Raw genomic sequence first — 15,628 nt, 5'->3', positions numbered from 1 at the left:
AACTAACAAGTGTCTTTTCCTGTTGTAGAAGTCCTTTGATACTCTCAGTCATGTATCCATGTTGAAGACAGTTTGGATCTCGAAAGCCAGCGCTCTGCAAAGGAAGGGAAGGTAACAACAGTGTCCATATTCTGAATGTTTAATCTCCTCAACAGATATCGAATCTGAAATCCTCCATCTCTCCTCATATTCTATGCTAGTAACTAAATGTGGAAGTCTCTGTTGCTGTTAATACCAGTGTTTAGCCACTGATATAAATGTTGTGTTTGAATGTTGCATCCCCACAGAGCTGGGCGGTGCAGACCAGGGATTTGCTTCCACCTCTTCAGTCAACTCAGGTTCAGCAATATGCTGGAATTCCAGGTTCCACAGCTGCTGCGGATGCCACTGCAGGTAGTGACACATGCACACTTTAACTTTCATCCTACATCAAGCAAAGTTTTATTTTTCTTTCTTTATAGGTTCAAATAAGATGATAAATCATTTCTGTACTTTTAAAAATCTATTACTGTTACAAAAAAATTACTGGACCCTGTTTATGCCACATGCCACAATAATATTAATCTAAAGACAAATAAACTTACAGGTCCAGGCTATAGGATACAGGGGGGGTTATTGGCAGAATGGAATATAATATCCATATGTATGTTTTCGTTACTATATAATCCCTTGTAAATAAAAATCATTGTGTTTTCGTTACTAGATTAGCCTACAGCTAGATCAAAACCTGGTATATGGTTGGACTGTGTATGGTCAATATGTGAAAACGTGGCCCTTAAATTACAGGGGTAATCCGTGGTACAGTCTATAATAAGAATTCCTAGATATTAAATGCTCATCTGCAATTTTCTGTTAAAGTATACCTAAGTAGCATATCATATGGTTTAGCTACTATATAATCCCTTGTAAATAAAAATCATTGTGTTTTCATTACTAGATTAGCCTACAGCTAGATCAAAACCTGGTATATGGTTGGACTGTGTATGGTCAATGTGTGAAAACGTGGCCCTTAAATTACAGGGGTAATCCGTGGTACAGTCTATAATAAGAATTCCTAGATATGCTCATCTGCAATTTTCTGTTAAAGTATACCTAAGTAGCATATCATATGGTTTAGCTATGTCTTTCAATCATATCTTGGGATGTTTGATTTGAAAGAAAACATATTTTAGTTGTGACTGAACCATAAGTAATTATGGATGTCTCGTGTTTTTCTTTGTCTTGCGTATAGACTCACTCTGGATGATGTCTTCTGTCAAACTAGTTGTTAGTTTGGGCGGGGTTCCAATCTCAGTTTTGGAGAGAGCTCACGGACCCTCCAATAATATCCAAGGGATAGTTCACCCAAAAATGAAAATTCAGTCATTATATAGTCACCCTCACGTTGATTAAAGGTGGGGTTATTATTTTTTTAATCCACCAAACACTGCTGCAGTTTCACAGAAACACAGTGTTGTACAATCTCCCAAACAGTTAAAGTGAATGATGATCGGTTTTCCATAGGGGAAACACCTACTAGGCTGGACCCACCAATGCTACTCAGCTACCCAGTCAGTCATGGACAACTGCGTTTGTTGGGCTGGCCCCATTGTTGCGATCCAACTGTTTCATAGCAATAAGAGCATTGATGTGATTTGTTAAGTGTGTTGATTTGTCACTGTGCCCTCTTATTTATATTTAACTTCAATCATCTATTTTACAGTTTGCACTGCTGCTCCTACATAAATCCAAATAGCTGCAGTCTGTGCTCCCGGGAACTTCTACTTGTGCTGGTTGTTGCGCTTGATCAATTAAGATAGAGCCCACAGAGTTACATTTTGCATATCATCTGTAAGCACAGGTGGTCAGTGTGTGTAAGCCATTATGATGAACCACTAAACTTTAGCGTCCTTGAGCATTATGTTGGGGCCCTGCCTGGGTCTGCCTGGCTTGAAAGTCAGAACACAATAGAAGGAGAAAGAACAATGACAGCTGTCATTGTCAGAGTAATTTGTATTTTTTAGGATTCTATTAGACTGAAGTAAATCTTGATTTCTACCTACATTGCGTTCCTTAAAATGCTTTAGTCTTAGTAATAGCACATTGTAGTGATAATATGTCATGTTGTGTGTCTTAGGAACTGTGTCTGCAGACCAAACTGCTGGCTCCTTCCTCCTGTCCAGTCGCTGACTTCTTGTCCAAAGCCCCACAACCTCCTCCTGCACACGCCATCAAGAATGCTGTGCAGATGCTAAAGGTACCAACAAATATTACTGTATTCTCACTTAATTCTGATCTCTGTCTACACACACAGACAGCCTACTCATCTACAAACAGTATTCCAGCAGTAAGTCATTGAGCTTGTATTGACTTGACCTTTATCTTCAGACAATAGATGCTATGGACCAGTATGAAGACCTGACTGATCTGGGCTACCACCTGGCTGATCTACCTGTGGAGCCCCACCTGGGCAAGATGGTGCTGTGCGCTGTGGTGCTCAAGTGTCTGGATCCCATTCTAACCATTGCCTGTACACTGGCCTATCGTGACCCTTTCGTCCTCCCCGCCCAGGGCTCTCAGAAGAGAGCTGCTCTACACTGCCGCAAACGCTTCACCTCCAGCAGCTTCAGTGACCACATGGCCCTGCTCAGGGCCTTCCAGGTAAGCAGGGCTCCATGTAACGTGTTTTGGTTTAATATAGGAAGGGCTTGATTTGAGGAGGGATGTAAAGGGATACTCCCAACCTGGGTATTAGGAAGTCACAAAATGATTAACAAGTCAGGAAAGAATAAAAAAACATTCAGTGTTTCTACCAACCAAAATAATGTTTGTGTGTTTTCACTATGAAATACAGACTGCAAATCCAGTTCTAAAAATGCTGGGATGTTGTGTAAAATAAAACAAATAAAAATAGAAATCGAGAGTTACGTATGTAACTGCAGTTCTATGAATTCTGGATGACCGCTAGAGGCAGTGCTTAACACTGAATATTATCTGTCTCGCGCTCGTGCAGGTCGAGAATTTAATGTCAACAAAGTCACATGTGACCTGGGACGTAGAGTATATACGTCCCCGTCATCAAGGAGAACGTCCCTACAGAATCTTCTCGCCAGATTCCAAGTGACAGACAACTCTGGCGGTCATCCAGAATTCATAGAACCGCAGTTACATACGTAACTCTCGTTCTATTTCATTCTTCCTGACCGCCAGAGGCAGTGCTTAACACTGGATGACTACTACCAATGTAGTCATGAGGAATCCCACCTTACTGAGGACAGACAGCGGGTTCATGAAGGATAGCCACCGCCACTGCATGGGGAACGGCAACGTTGACCCTGTTAAAACGGGCAAAGGTGCACGGTGTAGCCCAGGTGGCTGCAGCGCAAATCTCACTGAGAGGCACCCCTCGCAGCGCTGCCCAGGAAGTAGAGACACTCCTGGTGGAATGGCCCTGAACATGAAGAGGCAAGAGCAGCCCCTTTGACCTGATTACAGTGAGCAGGCATCAACCTCTTTGGGAAGAAGGACGGATTTGGCCAAAGGGTCACCCCTGTGCCGTCCGAGCTCCAGCGCATAAAGGTGACACTTACTGATAAGGCATGAAGCTCCCCCACACGCTTCGCTGACGCCATTGCCAGAAGGAAAGTGACTTTCGCTGATAAGAATTTCAGCTCTGCCTGCTCCAGAGGCTCAAAGGGGGGGGGAACGAAGGGCTTCCAGCACCAGAGGCAGGTCCCATGAAGGAACCCTGGTGATCTGCGAGGGGTTCTGCTGCTGGGCCCCTCTAAGAAAGCGGGTCACCAGTGTGTGAGACCCCACAGTTTGGCCACCCACTCTGCCATGTCTGGCTGAAATTGTAGCCACATAGACCTTCAAGGTGGAGGGGGAAAGCTTCCTATCCAGCAAGGACTGCAAGAAACGCAGTATAAATGGGACAGAGGCGCTCACAGGAGCCACTCCTTGAACGCTATACCATTCCGAAAAAATCTTCCATCTGTTAACGTAAAGTGCCCTGGTGGAAGGTGCTCTGGAGTCCATAATGGTCCGGACTACGGCCTGGTCGCAAGCCTCTAGGAGTGGGTCAGGCCCCTCAGGGGCCAAACCCATTGCTGCTGGCGCTCCAGGCCTGGATGCCAGATGCAGCCCCTCAGTTGCGAGAGCAGGTCCTGCCTCCCGGGCAGGGACCATGGAACCCCATCCAGGAGCCTGTACATCAGCAGAAACCAGGGCCTCCCGGGCCAATTTGGGGCAACCAACAGGAGTCTGTGGTTGTCCTGCTGCACCCTGTCTAGAGTCATTGCTATCAGTGGAAATGGTGGAAAGGCATAGAGTAGGCAATCCTGCCACGGGTGTGCCAGGGCATCCTGTCCCAACGGACTCGTCTCCTCCATCAGTGAGAACCAAAGGGGGCAGTGTGTCGTGGTCTCTGAGGCAAAAAGATCCACCCCTGCTCTCCCATACCTGCACCATATTTCCTCCACCACCTCTGGGTGGAGTCTCCACTCCCCTGAGGGAGATCTCTGACGGGAGAGAAAGTCCGCCACCACATTCTGTGGCCCTGGCAAGTACATGGCCCTGAGACTGGCAAGGCAAGGGTGAGCCCACACAAGAAGCTGCTGCGCCACCCGCAGTGACATGACCGACCTGGTGCCCCCCTGACCATTGATATGGTAGACAGCCGACTTGTTGTCGGACCGCACCAGAACATGCCTGTGCCTCAAATATGGGAGGAATTTGCGGAGTGCCAAGTGTACAGCGCAGAGCCCCAATACATTTATGTGCTCCGCCCTCTGCTGTGCAGTCCAGAGCCCCCTCACCGCCCTGTGCTGCCAGACTACCCCCCACCCCAAGGCAGAAGCATCGGTCGACACCACTTCGGGACGAGAGGGGATCAAACCCAGGGAGATGCCCCTGATCAGATATGCCCTGCTTCTCCATTGACGTAACGCAAGGAGGCAGCAGCTGGACACCTTGACCCTCCTGGACCTGTGCAACCGTGGATCTAAATGGAGGCCAATGGTCCATACTTGGAGGGGCCGCAAGAACAGGAGACCTAGCGGCACTACCGACACCACCGACGTCAGCATACCCAGCAGCCTGAGAAAAAGGCCATATTTCAGCATTCTGTTCAGCCGAAAACAGCGGAGGAACCCAAGTATAGCCTCCACCCGCCATGGGGCAGGGGAGACAAGCATTTGGCGGGAGTCCAGAGTCAGACCAAGGAAAACTATTGTCTGACTGGGTGTGAGACAACTCTTGGCATAATTGACTGTAAGACCCAACTGCGTCACATGACGAAGAAGGGCTGCTGTATCCTGCTCCGCCCCCACCTGGGATGGAGCACAGATCAGCCAGTCGTCCAAATACAGGAGTATCTGCATGCCCTTGGCCTACAACGGGGCCAGCGCTGCCCACATACACCTCGTGAAGACCTGTGGGGCAAGGGAAGACCGAATGGGAGCACCTTGAATTGATAGGCCCTGCCCTCGTATGCGAAGCGCAGATACTGCCTGTGATGTCGTGCTATGGGAATGTGAAAATACGCGTCCTTCAAATCGACTGACGTGAACCAACTGTCCTGTGTCACAGCTTGGAGCACGTCTGCCGTGCGCAGCATGTGGAAGGGCAACACTTTCAGAAGTTTGTTGAGCCCTCGTAAGTCCAGTATAGGGAAAAACTGACCCTCTTTTTTGGAATCAGAAAATAAGCTGAGTAGAACCCACCTTGCTGTGTCTGCAGATCTACTCCTTCGATGGCATCCTTCTCCAGGAGGGTGGCTATCTCTTGCCTCAATGCCTGCGCCTTTGCGGGATCGTTGACCGTGGTCAACTTGATCCCATTGCAAACTGGGGGCCGGCATCGGAACTGAAGACTGTACCCTCGGGAAAGCGTGGCCACCACCCAAGGGTCTGCGCAGCTTCCCCACAAGCTGAGGTGCTGCTGGGTGAAGTGTCCGACAACCGGCCCGGGCCCTCGGGGCTTACTGCCCCAGCCCTTTGGCACCCTGAGGGGATGATAACTCGACCCCCGACCCCTCTGTGCCTGAGGTGCTGTGTGGGAGCACGGCGATGGTGATCGGACCGCTCAAGGGTCTGAGAGGTCCGTGGAAAGCCGCTGGGCTGGGAGTCGGGGGCGACCGGAACCGTACCCCTGAGAAGGCCACTGCCTAAGCAGGGGTGCAGGACCCTGAAGGCTAGCAAACTGCTGCCGAGCCTGGGTTGCCTGGAATCCCCGCTCCAAGACCTGCTGTGCCGCTGGGCCAAACAACTCCCCCGGAACTACAGGAAGAGTGCGGAGGGCCCGCCGGCCTGGCTCTGACAGGGGAGACTGTGCAAGCCAGACCTGGCGGCGAGTCAGTGTAAGTGTAGACAGAAGCTCCCTAGTCATAAGGGCGAACGCCTGCAGAGAAGTATCACTAAGGCTCTGGACGGAAGCATCCACGCCAGAGGATTGCAGGGACTGGGATAGGGCCAGTACTAGGTGGGAAAGGGAGTTCCCAATACGCCCATGCGTGCTGCCGTATCATAACACTTGACCAAATAGTCATCCGTGACGCAACACTGTGGCCTGGGACAGCGGGCATCCTGTCTAAGGACCTCATCAGGGGAAACAATAAAGGAGGCAACAGACTGCTCCATGGCTGGCATCTTGCCCAGGCCGTGACTGCTGGCATCCTGCATGGAAGCCATGGCCCTGCCGTCTGACGTGTGGTGAGAGAAGGTTTTGGGGTCTGACCAACATTTATGCAGCTCCTCAATGTATGGCTGAGAAGGCGGCACTGAAAAAACAGCCTGCGGCGGGACCCGCCTAAAGAATGCGCTGGTCTGGGCTCCCACTGCTGGAGCCTCATCCAAGCCCAAGCGTGCCAGCGCCATATGGACCAGCGGCTTAACAATGGCCGGGGCAGCCTCTGAGCCCGCCCTGGACCCACTGCCTGACCGCTGAGAACAGGTGTCGGAAGCATGGGTGGAAGCCTCCTCCTCCCCCTCACCAGGTCTGTCCTCACGACCCCAACATAGCTCCTCACTGACAAACGCTTACTCAAGAGCGAAAGCACTCCTGGTAAGCGAGCCTTACGCGGCCCTCAAATTATCAATCAAACAAAAGAAAAACAACTCCCACTGCCAATCTAAAAAATAGGGGGGGAGCGACTCTTCACCTAGAGTCTGGTCACTTTGAACAGAGCAATATAGCAGCTGTATCTGATTAAAGACAATGGATCTTACTCTTTACAAAAAGGTCTGTCTGTTGGGATTCTTTCTGTCAGTGGTAAAAACACACTTAAGTGTGCAGTTGCATGGATCGATTATTTAGTTTTGCATCTGCCGGCTGCAGTACTGTGTTAAATGAATAAATAGTCTTATTCCCATCCATTTTAACCAGAGTATCTCAAAGCTCAAAGTTCAAACTTGACATAATTAATTAACAATTTACAGCAAAAAAAAAAAATTTGGGGAAGGAATTATTATGTTCTGGTTTGGTAATATATTATCTTTATATTTAGTGTTATCAATATACTCTGTGACAGTTATTGCAAGACAGATATTAGGCCACATGTCCCACATGCTAGTTGACAGCTAACATGCTATAAGTGTTTCCCTCATGTGTCTCCTGTGTGCTGTCAGGCATGGCAGAAGGCCCGCACTGACAGCTGGGAGAGGTCCTTCTGTGAGAAGAACTTCCTGTCTCAGGCCACCATGGACATGATACTCGGCATGAGGACACAGTTACTGGGACAGCTCCGTGCTCTTGGTCAGTCCCACTTTGATTTATATTCCTTTATAGTCCAATTCCAAGTGTGTGTGGTATGGCTCAACATAATGTAGCAGCTCAACATTAAAGCTGCTACAAAGTCTCAGAATCCTTCACAATAATGATCAAATTCCTGTAGTACATTAATGCAAACATGGAAGTCTGCATTCACTGAAAGTCAGTAGTAACTCGTATCTAAGTTGAACAGTTGACCGGGCCATTTCTAATTTGAATATTTCTTTGTTGAATGAATGAAGACTTGAAGTTTGACACAGTCTGATTGTCCTGCAGGTTTTGTGCGGGCTCGAGGGGGCAGTGATATCCGTGATGTGAATCTGAACTCTGAGAACTGGGCTGTAGTGAAGGCAGCCCTGGTGGCTGGCATGTATCCAAACCTGGTCCATGTCAATCAGGAGACGTCCCTGCTTTCCAGTAGCAGGGAGAAGAAGGTCCACTTTCATCCTACATCTGTCCTCAGCCAGTCCCACATCAAGGAGGTTGGAAAACAAATCATTTTACTGACATGTTATTCTGTCTTTTCATTGTTGTCTTATTACTAACTCACCTTGTATCCACTGACCCTGACAGACCTTCACAGCTGTGCAGGATCCATGATTAGTTATCACAAATATTATGAACCAGTATGTTCTAAAATCTTTTTTGTAGAGAAAGAAAAGACACAAATATATCAAATTCAGCAGGTGTCATCTTATATTTAGCTTTTTGAAAAATACAATTACAGAAATGTTTGTCTACCTTCTATACTCTTAGAAATAAAGGTGCTTACTAGAACCATAAAGCGTTCTTTGGCTTGTCCCCATTGGCGAACCCCTTTTTCCTGGTAGAACCTTTTATAAGGGTTCCACTTGGACCCCTTTCAGAGGGCTCTGCCTGTAATTCAGTATAAAGAGTTGTACCTAGGATCATCTGTGAAAGGTTCTACCCAGAACACTATATAAGAAGTTCTAAAGAATAACCCTTCTTTAGTGTAATAGATTCACCCAGAACGGTCTCTGGGAGTTCCACCTTCTTGTCCAAGGGTGCTTATAACAACCCACTGAGGGGTACCACCAAGAATCCATATATAATCCAAGGATTTTATACAGAGCCCACTCAGGGGGTTCTACTGAGAACCTTTCATATTATATTACAAAGAAGCCCTGAGAAAAGAAATTCAAGGAATTCAAAAAACCTCTCTGGGCGTTCTGTCCAGAACCTTTCCACCTCTAAGGGTGCAAACAAGACCCACCCAGGGGATTCTACCTAGAACCCCTTTATGTTTATATTTTATATTTATATTATATCTCAGGGGGTTTTACCAAGAACCCATCTATATTCCAAGGGTTTTTTTTGTCCAGAACCCACCCAGAACTCTTTTATCTTATGGTCAAAAGAACCCTTGACCAAACTATTCCATCCCAAAAACGTTCTCTGGATGCAAAAGAGTTCATAAACATTCTTACAAGAATGCTTGACCAAAAAAGGGGTTCTGTAGAAGCTATTGGTTCTTGGTAGAACCTCAACTCTTCAGGAGGAACCCCATTTAGAACCCCATACAGGGAGAAAGGTGGGTGAAGTCACCTGGACAGCTTGTCTGGTGTCTGCAGATGACTTCTGGAAGCAGTCATTCAGTTTGTTTTCTCCATCCAGGATAAAAAACCTGCTTTCCTCTTGCAGAGAAATTTGTTGTACAGACTGTATATTCTCAAGGCAGCAGGGTGTTGTAATGAAATTAGCAAAATTAATTTCAGCCACCTGTACACATGGATCCCCATGTAACCATTATTACACAGATATTACGCCGATTTTTTTTACTTTCAAGCTGAGTGGAAGTGTGTTTCTTTTGGAACTTTTTTTTCCCCTTTAACAGTTAGAGTCTTACAGTACATACGAATGTTCAAGGACTCAACAAGGTCATAAATGTCTTTAGGAGGCGTCCCCTCAGTGTCCACACATGTTTCAGTAGGTAGGAATGAATAATGCTTTTCATCCATGGGCCCAGAGAAAACAGATACATCGACAGGAAAAAATACAATATCAAATTGATCATTTGAAAAAAGTTATTGGGGACCATTTAGTTAAAATATATATATCAGTTTTTAATTTTAACCTTGCATTAAGTTTTCCATGTAATAAACATCATTAATCTCCTCCCTCCATTGTGTTAATGAGAGTAGCTGCAGCCTCAGACAGGAGTCTATGATCATCATCTTGGCAATTAAAAGGACTCTCAGTAGTCATATCTGGTTGTTATTGTCTATATCTTCTGGTAATATTCCCAATATGAAGTAACATGGTTATAAGGGGAATTACATATCTAAACATTTTTTAAATTTATTTTGGTATATTCTGCCAATATTCTAGAATATTTGGGCAGTCCCAAAAGATGTGTGTATGGTCTCCTATCAGGCTGCAGCCCCTCCGGCACTGATCTGTGGTGCCACGGATTTTGATGTGATAAGAGGAGTCCTGAGAAACCTCCTGTCTTTTGCCCCAAGTGGGGCAATTAATTATTTTATGTCCCTCTCTGCATGATAGATTTTTATCTAAAATTATAGTGCTCCAGTTCCCATTTTTCCTTCATATCCAAGCTATGGTCCATTAGTTCTTTGAAATGTGTTTTTTTTTTAGACAGACTGATCAAGAACCATTTTTTCAAACATTCCATAAATTTCCAAGCAAGATCTGGTACTTAAAAAATGGACAGTTTTCAAATAATAGCTAGGTGCAGTCTGTTTAGGATACAGAAATAGATGAAACTCAGCTCTTGTTACAGTTGTTTTATGATTTAAAAAAACTTGAAGGGAAATGAAGGGATTCTGCTGGAGAGGCTTTTTATCTGAAACAGATGGAGGAAGTGTTAAGTTTTTAACCTGACATACATTTTGTACAGGATTTATAATATCAGAGAGACACTTTGCTTATTGTGATTGTGTGTTTTTGCTGTTTAGAACAGCCTTGCCAAATCGACCCAGACGCTTCCCACAGACTGGTTGATCTATGATGAGATGAGCCGAGGCCACAGAATGGCCAGTGTCCGCTGCTGCTCCATGGTGACTCCCCTCACTGTGGCCGTATTTGGAGGCTGTGCCAAACTACCCAGCTCTGCCCTGCAGGAGCCTGCTGTACAGAAAGCTACTGGTAAAAAAGGTTAAAAAATGTGTTTGTAAAATTATTTCAGTTCAATCAGGATAGACTTCATTTTGAGTGTATGAAATAAATCTAATTGACATGTGCACAATCTGGATGAGAAATGTTGAAAGTCTTTGGCGATTAAGTGGGTAGTGAAGCCACAATTAATGTAGGAAACCCTCCAATGGAGTCTAGACAGTGGTGGTGGTGAAGGGATGGCTGAAGATCTGGATGTGATGGGGACTGCACTTCTGATGAGCTGGGCCCTGCGAATTAGAAGAACTTGAGTTGAATGGGGTGGAGGGTCACAATGATTCCACACTGAAACGACAGCTGACGACAGCAGAAAAGAGAACAAATTTTGAAGTTTGTCGGCAACAAGATGATTGGCTGATGGAGACAGCGACTGCATCTGGTTGATTAACTGAAACACCTATAAGCTGTTTGAGAATAAGCAGGAAAGAGAGTAAGAGAGAGAGTTGTGAATGCTAAGCTTCATTTAAATGTGATTTTTTTTATCATGCTAACAAAATGGATCAAGTGATTCCTTTCTGTCAGTATAAAACCCTTGTTCACAGCAAAACACAGTATTTTGAGTATTAACTAGATTGTTATGTATTTATTGTGATTCCTGGTGATACTGAGCTCTTGACCTTTACTGACCCCTAATCTAACACTGCTAGAGAGTTCAGACTGTACATAGTCCACAAAAAGCTCTCCATCTCCATTTGTTTGTCCACAAACTTTTTGGTGACAAGGCACAGCCCTGCTAGACATACTCCTGAGACACAAGGCATAACACAAGCAAGGATCTAGCCTTCTCAAATTCCAAATCACATCTTGTCCGTAGTTAAAATCACTTATCACAATGTATTTCATGTCAGTCTTTGTCTCCATGTTCTTCCTTTCAGACAGTCCATTGGATGACACCAGCGACAGTGAGACAGAGGACCTAGCTAGGATGAAGATTGATGACTGGCTCGTTTTCCAGTTGGACAGAGAGGTGATGCATTTTAATGTGATTCTTCCCCATATAAATAACTAATTGAACAGAATTTCAAATCTGTTGGATAGTGGGTCTAACAATGGGAGTTGCCACAACCACACACCACTTTTTCCAATGAAGAAATAAATAAGATCATACATATGTTATCATTTGAAAGGCCTGAGAAATCAATCCATGCTCTTGTGTGTTCATGACAACATGATTGTATTCTTGTTTATCCCCTTGCCTCAGTCAAAGAGCTGTAGTTTTTCTACATGTATTTAAATTATTTTTTATTTTTAAGCTTTTCTTACTTACATGTTGTTTATTTTGCTGTCAGGCTGCAGGACTGGTGTTTGAACTGAGGCAGAAATGGCAAAATTTGTTCATCAAGAGGATTCGTTGTCCCTCGAAGCCCTGGTCTCAACAAGACGAGGCCATCATCCGTACCCTGGTGTCTGTATGTCAGCTTCTCTTTTCTTCTTCAAAGTTTCCTTTGGTTACACAAGAGAAAGGTTTCCTCCTCTTCTTCCTCACACAAACCTCCATCACAGTCAGTGAAATATATATGTAGAACACACATTTTTGTTTACTTCTTTTTGAGAATTTTATGGCTGTTTGTGTAATTCTATTACATTTTTTGATGTAGTTATAATGTCACCACGCATGAAAAAATAGAGGTCTAAATTGGGGATATCTTAACGTATTCCTAGGCCTGGGCGCTTTTTTAAAAATGTGTCCCATATTTCTGAAGAAAAACTTGACAAAAGCCTGCCTGACTGCACTTTAATAATAAAAATAACTTTATTTATATAGCACACTTAAAAACAGAGTTTACAAAGTGCTTTGACAGAGAAAGCAAAAAAGCAGGAGACACAGGAGGCAAAATAACAACGTTGACTGTCCTAATTATGTAAAATAATCGGAGTCTACCTGCCCTAGCGATTCTAGCAGTGACTGGCCGTCTACCTGCCCTAGTAACTCATCAGTTATACACAGTATTTAGAAAAACACAATGTAAGAATCTTTACACACCTAAAAAGGCACATTTAAATTTTCAACAGTACTGTTTTCACACACACACACACAAAAAAAAAAAACTGGTCCCAGACCCGAAGCTTCCTGGATTCTACAGCGGTTTCCTAAACCTGCCCTGCTGACACATCTGTCACACCCCACTCGTCAGTGGTGAGAATCTCTTCCTGTATTCCTGAGTCGGTACTTACCAGAAAGACAGTGTTCTTAAGCCACCTGGTTCATTGGATCACAGCAGTGAGCGGGCCCTGGTCCTCAGGCGTCAGGCCTCCACTTCTCTACCCTCCTTTAACAGGGGAGGTTGGAGTTAGAGTCCCAGACTCTAGCTGTGCACAGTCTTCACCTGCCGCACTGAGTTCCCAGTGCCCTCTCACACGAGTGATCCTGCCGACAACGCCAAGTTTGTGGTGGCAATTTCTGTTGAATAAAGCACGGAGTCAGAAACTTGTCTTTCTGTGAAGTTTACTCAAGCATCTGCAGATGGACTCACAGCACAGTCAAAGAATGAACTGGGCAGAATGAGCTCAGAACAGAGAATGTGTCAGTGTTTTATACACAGATAAATGCAAGTTCAGGAAAGGGTGAGTTGCATATTGTTATCACATGATGGTACAGGACATTCAGAAAAACAATACAGCACTTCACATCATACAAGTATATTGGGCCTTCCTCGCTGTCCTGTATTTAGGTACTTACAATATGCAGATACAGGATTACATCAGAAATGGGAATTTCTATCACAAAAGCCAAACTGGAGCAAGAAAAAAATCAGCTAAAACTGAAGTGAAACTAAGACACAAACAAAGGACAGTGAAACATAGTAAAAAATAAGAAAAAACGGTAAAAGAGATCAGAACAGGAAAACAAGAAAAACATGACAATAAGAATAAATGAAAATAGAGCTTACAGAGACATTACATAATGCTGTCTAGTTGATGTAAATAAATAAAAGGAATGAAATAAGATGTCACATAATGACAATATAAATGAGTACAAATAAAAGAATAAGATTAAATGTATTAAAAGGATACATCACATAAAAGCAAGTCTAAAACAGGTTTCTAAGAAGAAAAACTTGTAGATAGGAAACAAATAATAATTTATTTGAAATATTAATGCAAACAACTCCAAAAATAAACTGATATGAAATCTTTGAATTCTATATCAAGTCATACAGTTGTATTACATCTATAAAAAACGCATATAATGCACGTAAAAAGGCCAAGTTTTAAAGAATTTTAGTGCAAGTCAGAGTGTATTTCAGACTATCCCTATTTATTTCTGACTACAAAAAGATTTGAATCATGACTCAAAACTCACTGAAAACTCAAACTGATGCCCCCCTGCTCCCCCAGGTGCTTGCAGCGGAGGAGCAGGATGCAGGCCTGCAGCAGCCCACAGGGATTGGCCAGCGGCCCCGGCCCATGGTATCAGAGGAGGGACCCCATTCTTCTGAGAAGAACTCCAAGAACAGCCCCCAACAACCCACCAAAGACAAGTATGAAGTTGTCTCACAAACATGGACATTGCAGTGTAATGTTTAGTGTTTAAAGATACTCACACTTTGTGACTGCTCTGCCTGGTAGTGCAGTAAAGATCCCCATTAAAGGACAAAAAGGAGCAAGTATCCACACTTTTCTCCTTTAGCTTCTGGTTTTGCTGCTATAGAACCTCAGAACAGCAGAGTGGTGAGTGTGGAATAACTGTTGTTTCACAGGTGGAATTGGTGCTGTGGAAATTGATATTATGCTGCTCTTATAAAGACAACATGGAGGATGAGGATGTGTCGTTTGTATCGACTGCAAATTGAAACAAAATCAGACCAAAAAACAAGAAGACATCTTGTTACAATATGATAAAGCATAAAACAAGAGAAAACAGAAATACAGACATGTCTCAAATATGAGCCTGTTTCATAAGAACGCCTGGTTCCCTCTGCAGATGAGGAAAGTAAATGTCCAGGCTGGTATTGTGAATTTAAGATCATTAGTCATGTTATATCGACTTCATAGTGCATACTGCACTACTGCACCTTTCACCTCTTCCCCGCAGGTCCAGTAGGATGCCTGCAGCCTCAGGTCGGCTCCAGATGAAAGCTCATAGCAGAGATGAGGCCTCGCCGCCCATAAATCAGCTCTCTGATGACCCGCACTTCTCCAGTAACTCTTCCAGCTCTGTGAGCTTGGACAGTCCCTCTGCCAGCCCCTCTCCTTCCACCTCAGGAAAGGTATACACTGTCTGACAAGCATAGTTCATCCTCCTGATTACTTTTTTTGTGACCAAAGTGTAGGAATAATGAGACAAGACTGGAGGGTGTCTGTCTGTCCCTTTATTCTCAGCATTTTTGATCAAATATTTTTGGGAGAAGATTGTAATGTGATGGTGTACTGACAGCCACAGTGTCTTTTTTTGATACTACCAGTAGAGTTTGCCTGATGAAGAACACTTTAATCCTTCACACAGAGGCATACCCTATTGATTTATTATTGCCCGTCTCTAACATTGGCCAGCTCATGATGGATAGTTTTTTTTTTTTAAATAGATGCAGCAGAACCAGATACCATCTTTTTTTCACACATTCATCATCCTTGTAAAAACTTGGCACCTACATTACCCACAGTGCAACTCAGCTACTGACATTTTGGTCAGAGATTGGGGCAGATGTGTCCAATATTAGCTTTTAATTTTCAAACTTCAACAAACAAAACTTCGACATCATATCAGTCTTCACATCTGAAGATGCTA

The 15,628-nt window shown here is 44.4% G+C and overlaps 1 protein-coding gene across 7 annotated transcripts in view; it reads left to right on the top strand.

Moving 5' to 3' along the window:
- Positions 1-15,628, top strand: part of ythdc2 (YTH domain containing 2) — a 37,170-nt gene that overhangs the window by 17,865 nt on the left and 3,677 nt on the right. For 4 of the 7 annotated variants that reach the window (XM_084745738.1, XM_084745736.1, XM_084745733.1 and 1 more), the window contains exons 19-29: positions 29-111; positions 288-393; positions 2,117-2,236; positions 2,368-2,640; positions 7,605-7,731; positions 8,023-8,228; positions 10,683-10,881; positions 11,775-11,866; positions 12,189-12,308; positions 14,239-14,381; positions 14,936-15,110. In XM_084745738.1, coding sequence (XP_084601864.1) covers positions 29-111; positions 288-393; positions 2,117-2,236; positions 2,368-2,640; positions 7,605-7,731; positions 8,023-8,228; positions 10,683-10,881; positions 11,775-11,866; positions 12,189-12,308; positions 14,239-14,381; positions 14,936-15,110 — 1,644 coding nt within the window. The remainder of the gene's footprint in view (positions 1-28; positions 112-287; positions 394-2,116; positions 2,237-2,367; positions 2,641-7,604; positions 7,732-8,022; positions 8,229-10,682; positions 10,882-11,774; positions 11,867-12,188; positions 12,309-14,238; positions 14,382-14,935; positions 15,111-15,628) is intronic. The other 3 variants (XM_084745740.1, XM_084745739.1, XM_084745737.1) reach the window with 1 other exon arrangement.

The sequence above is a fragment of the Lutjanus erythropterus genome, chromosome 20, assembly GCF_056507025.1.
Source record: "Lutjanus erythropterus isolate fLutEry1 chromosome 20, fLutEry1.hap2, whole genome shotgun sequence".
Classification (NCBI taxonomy): domain Eukaryota; kingdom Metazoa; phylum Chordata; class Actinopteri; order Lutjaniformes; family Lutjanidae; genus Lutjanus; species Lutjanus erythropterus.
This window is presented reverse-complemented; position numbering and strand designations above follow the sequence as displayed.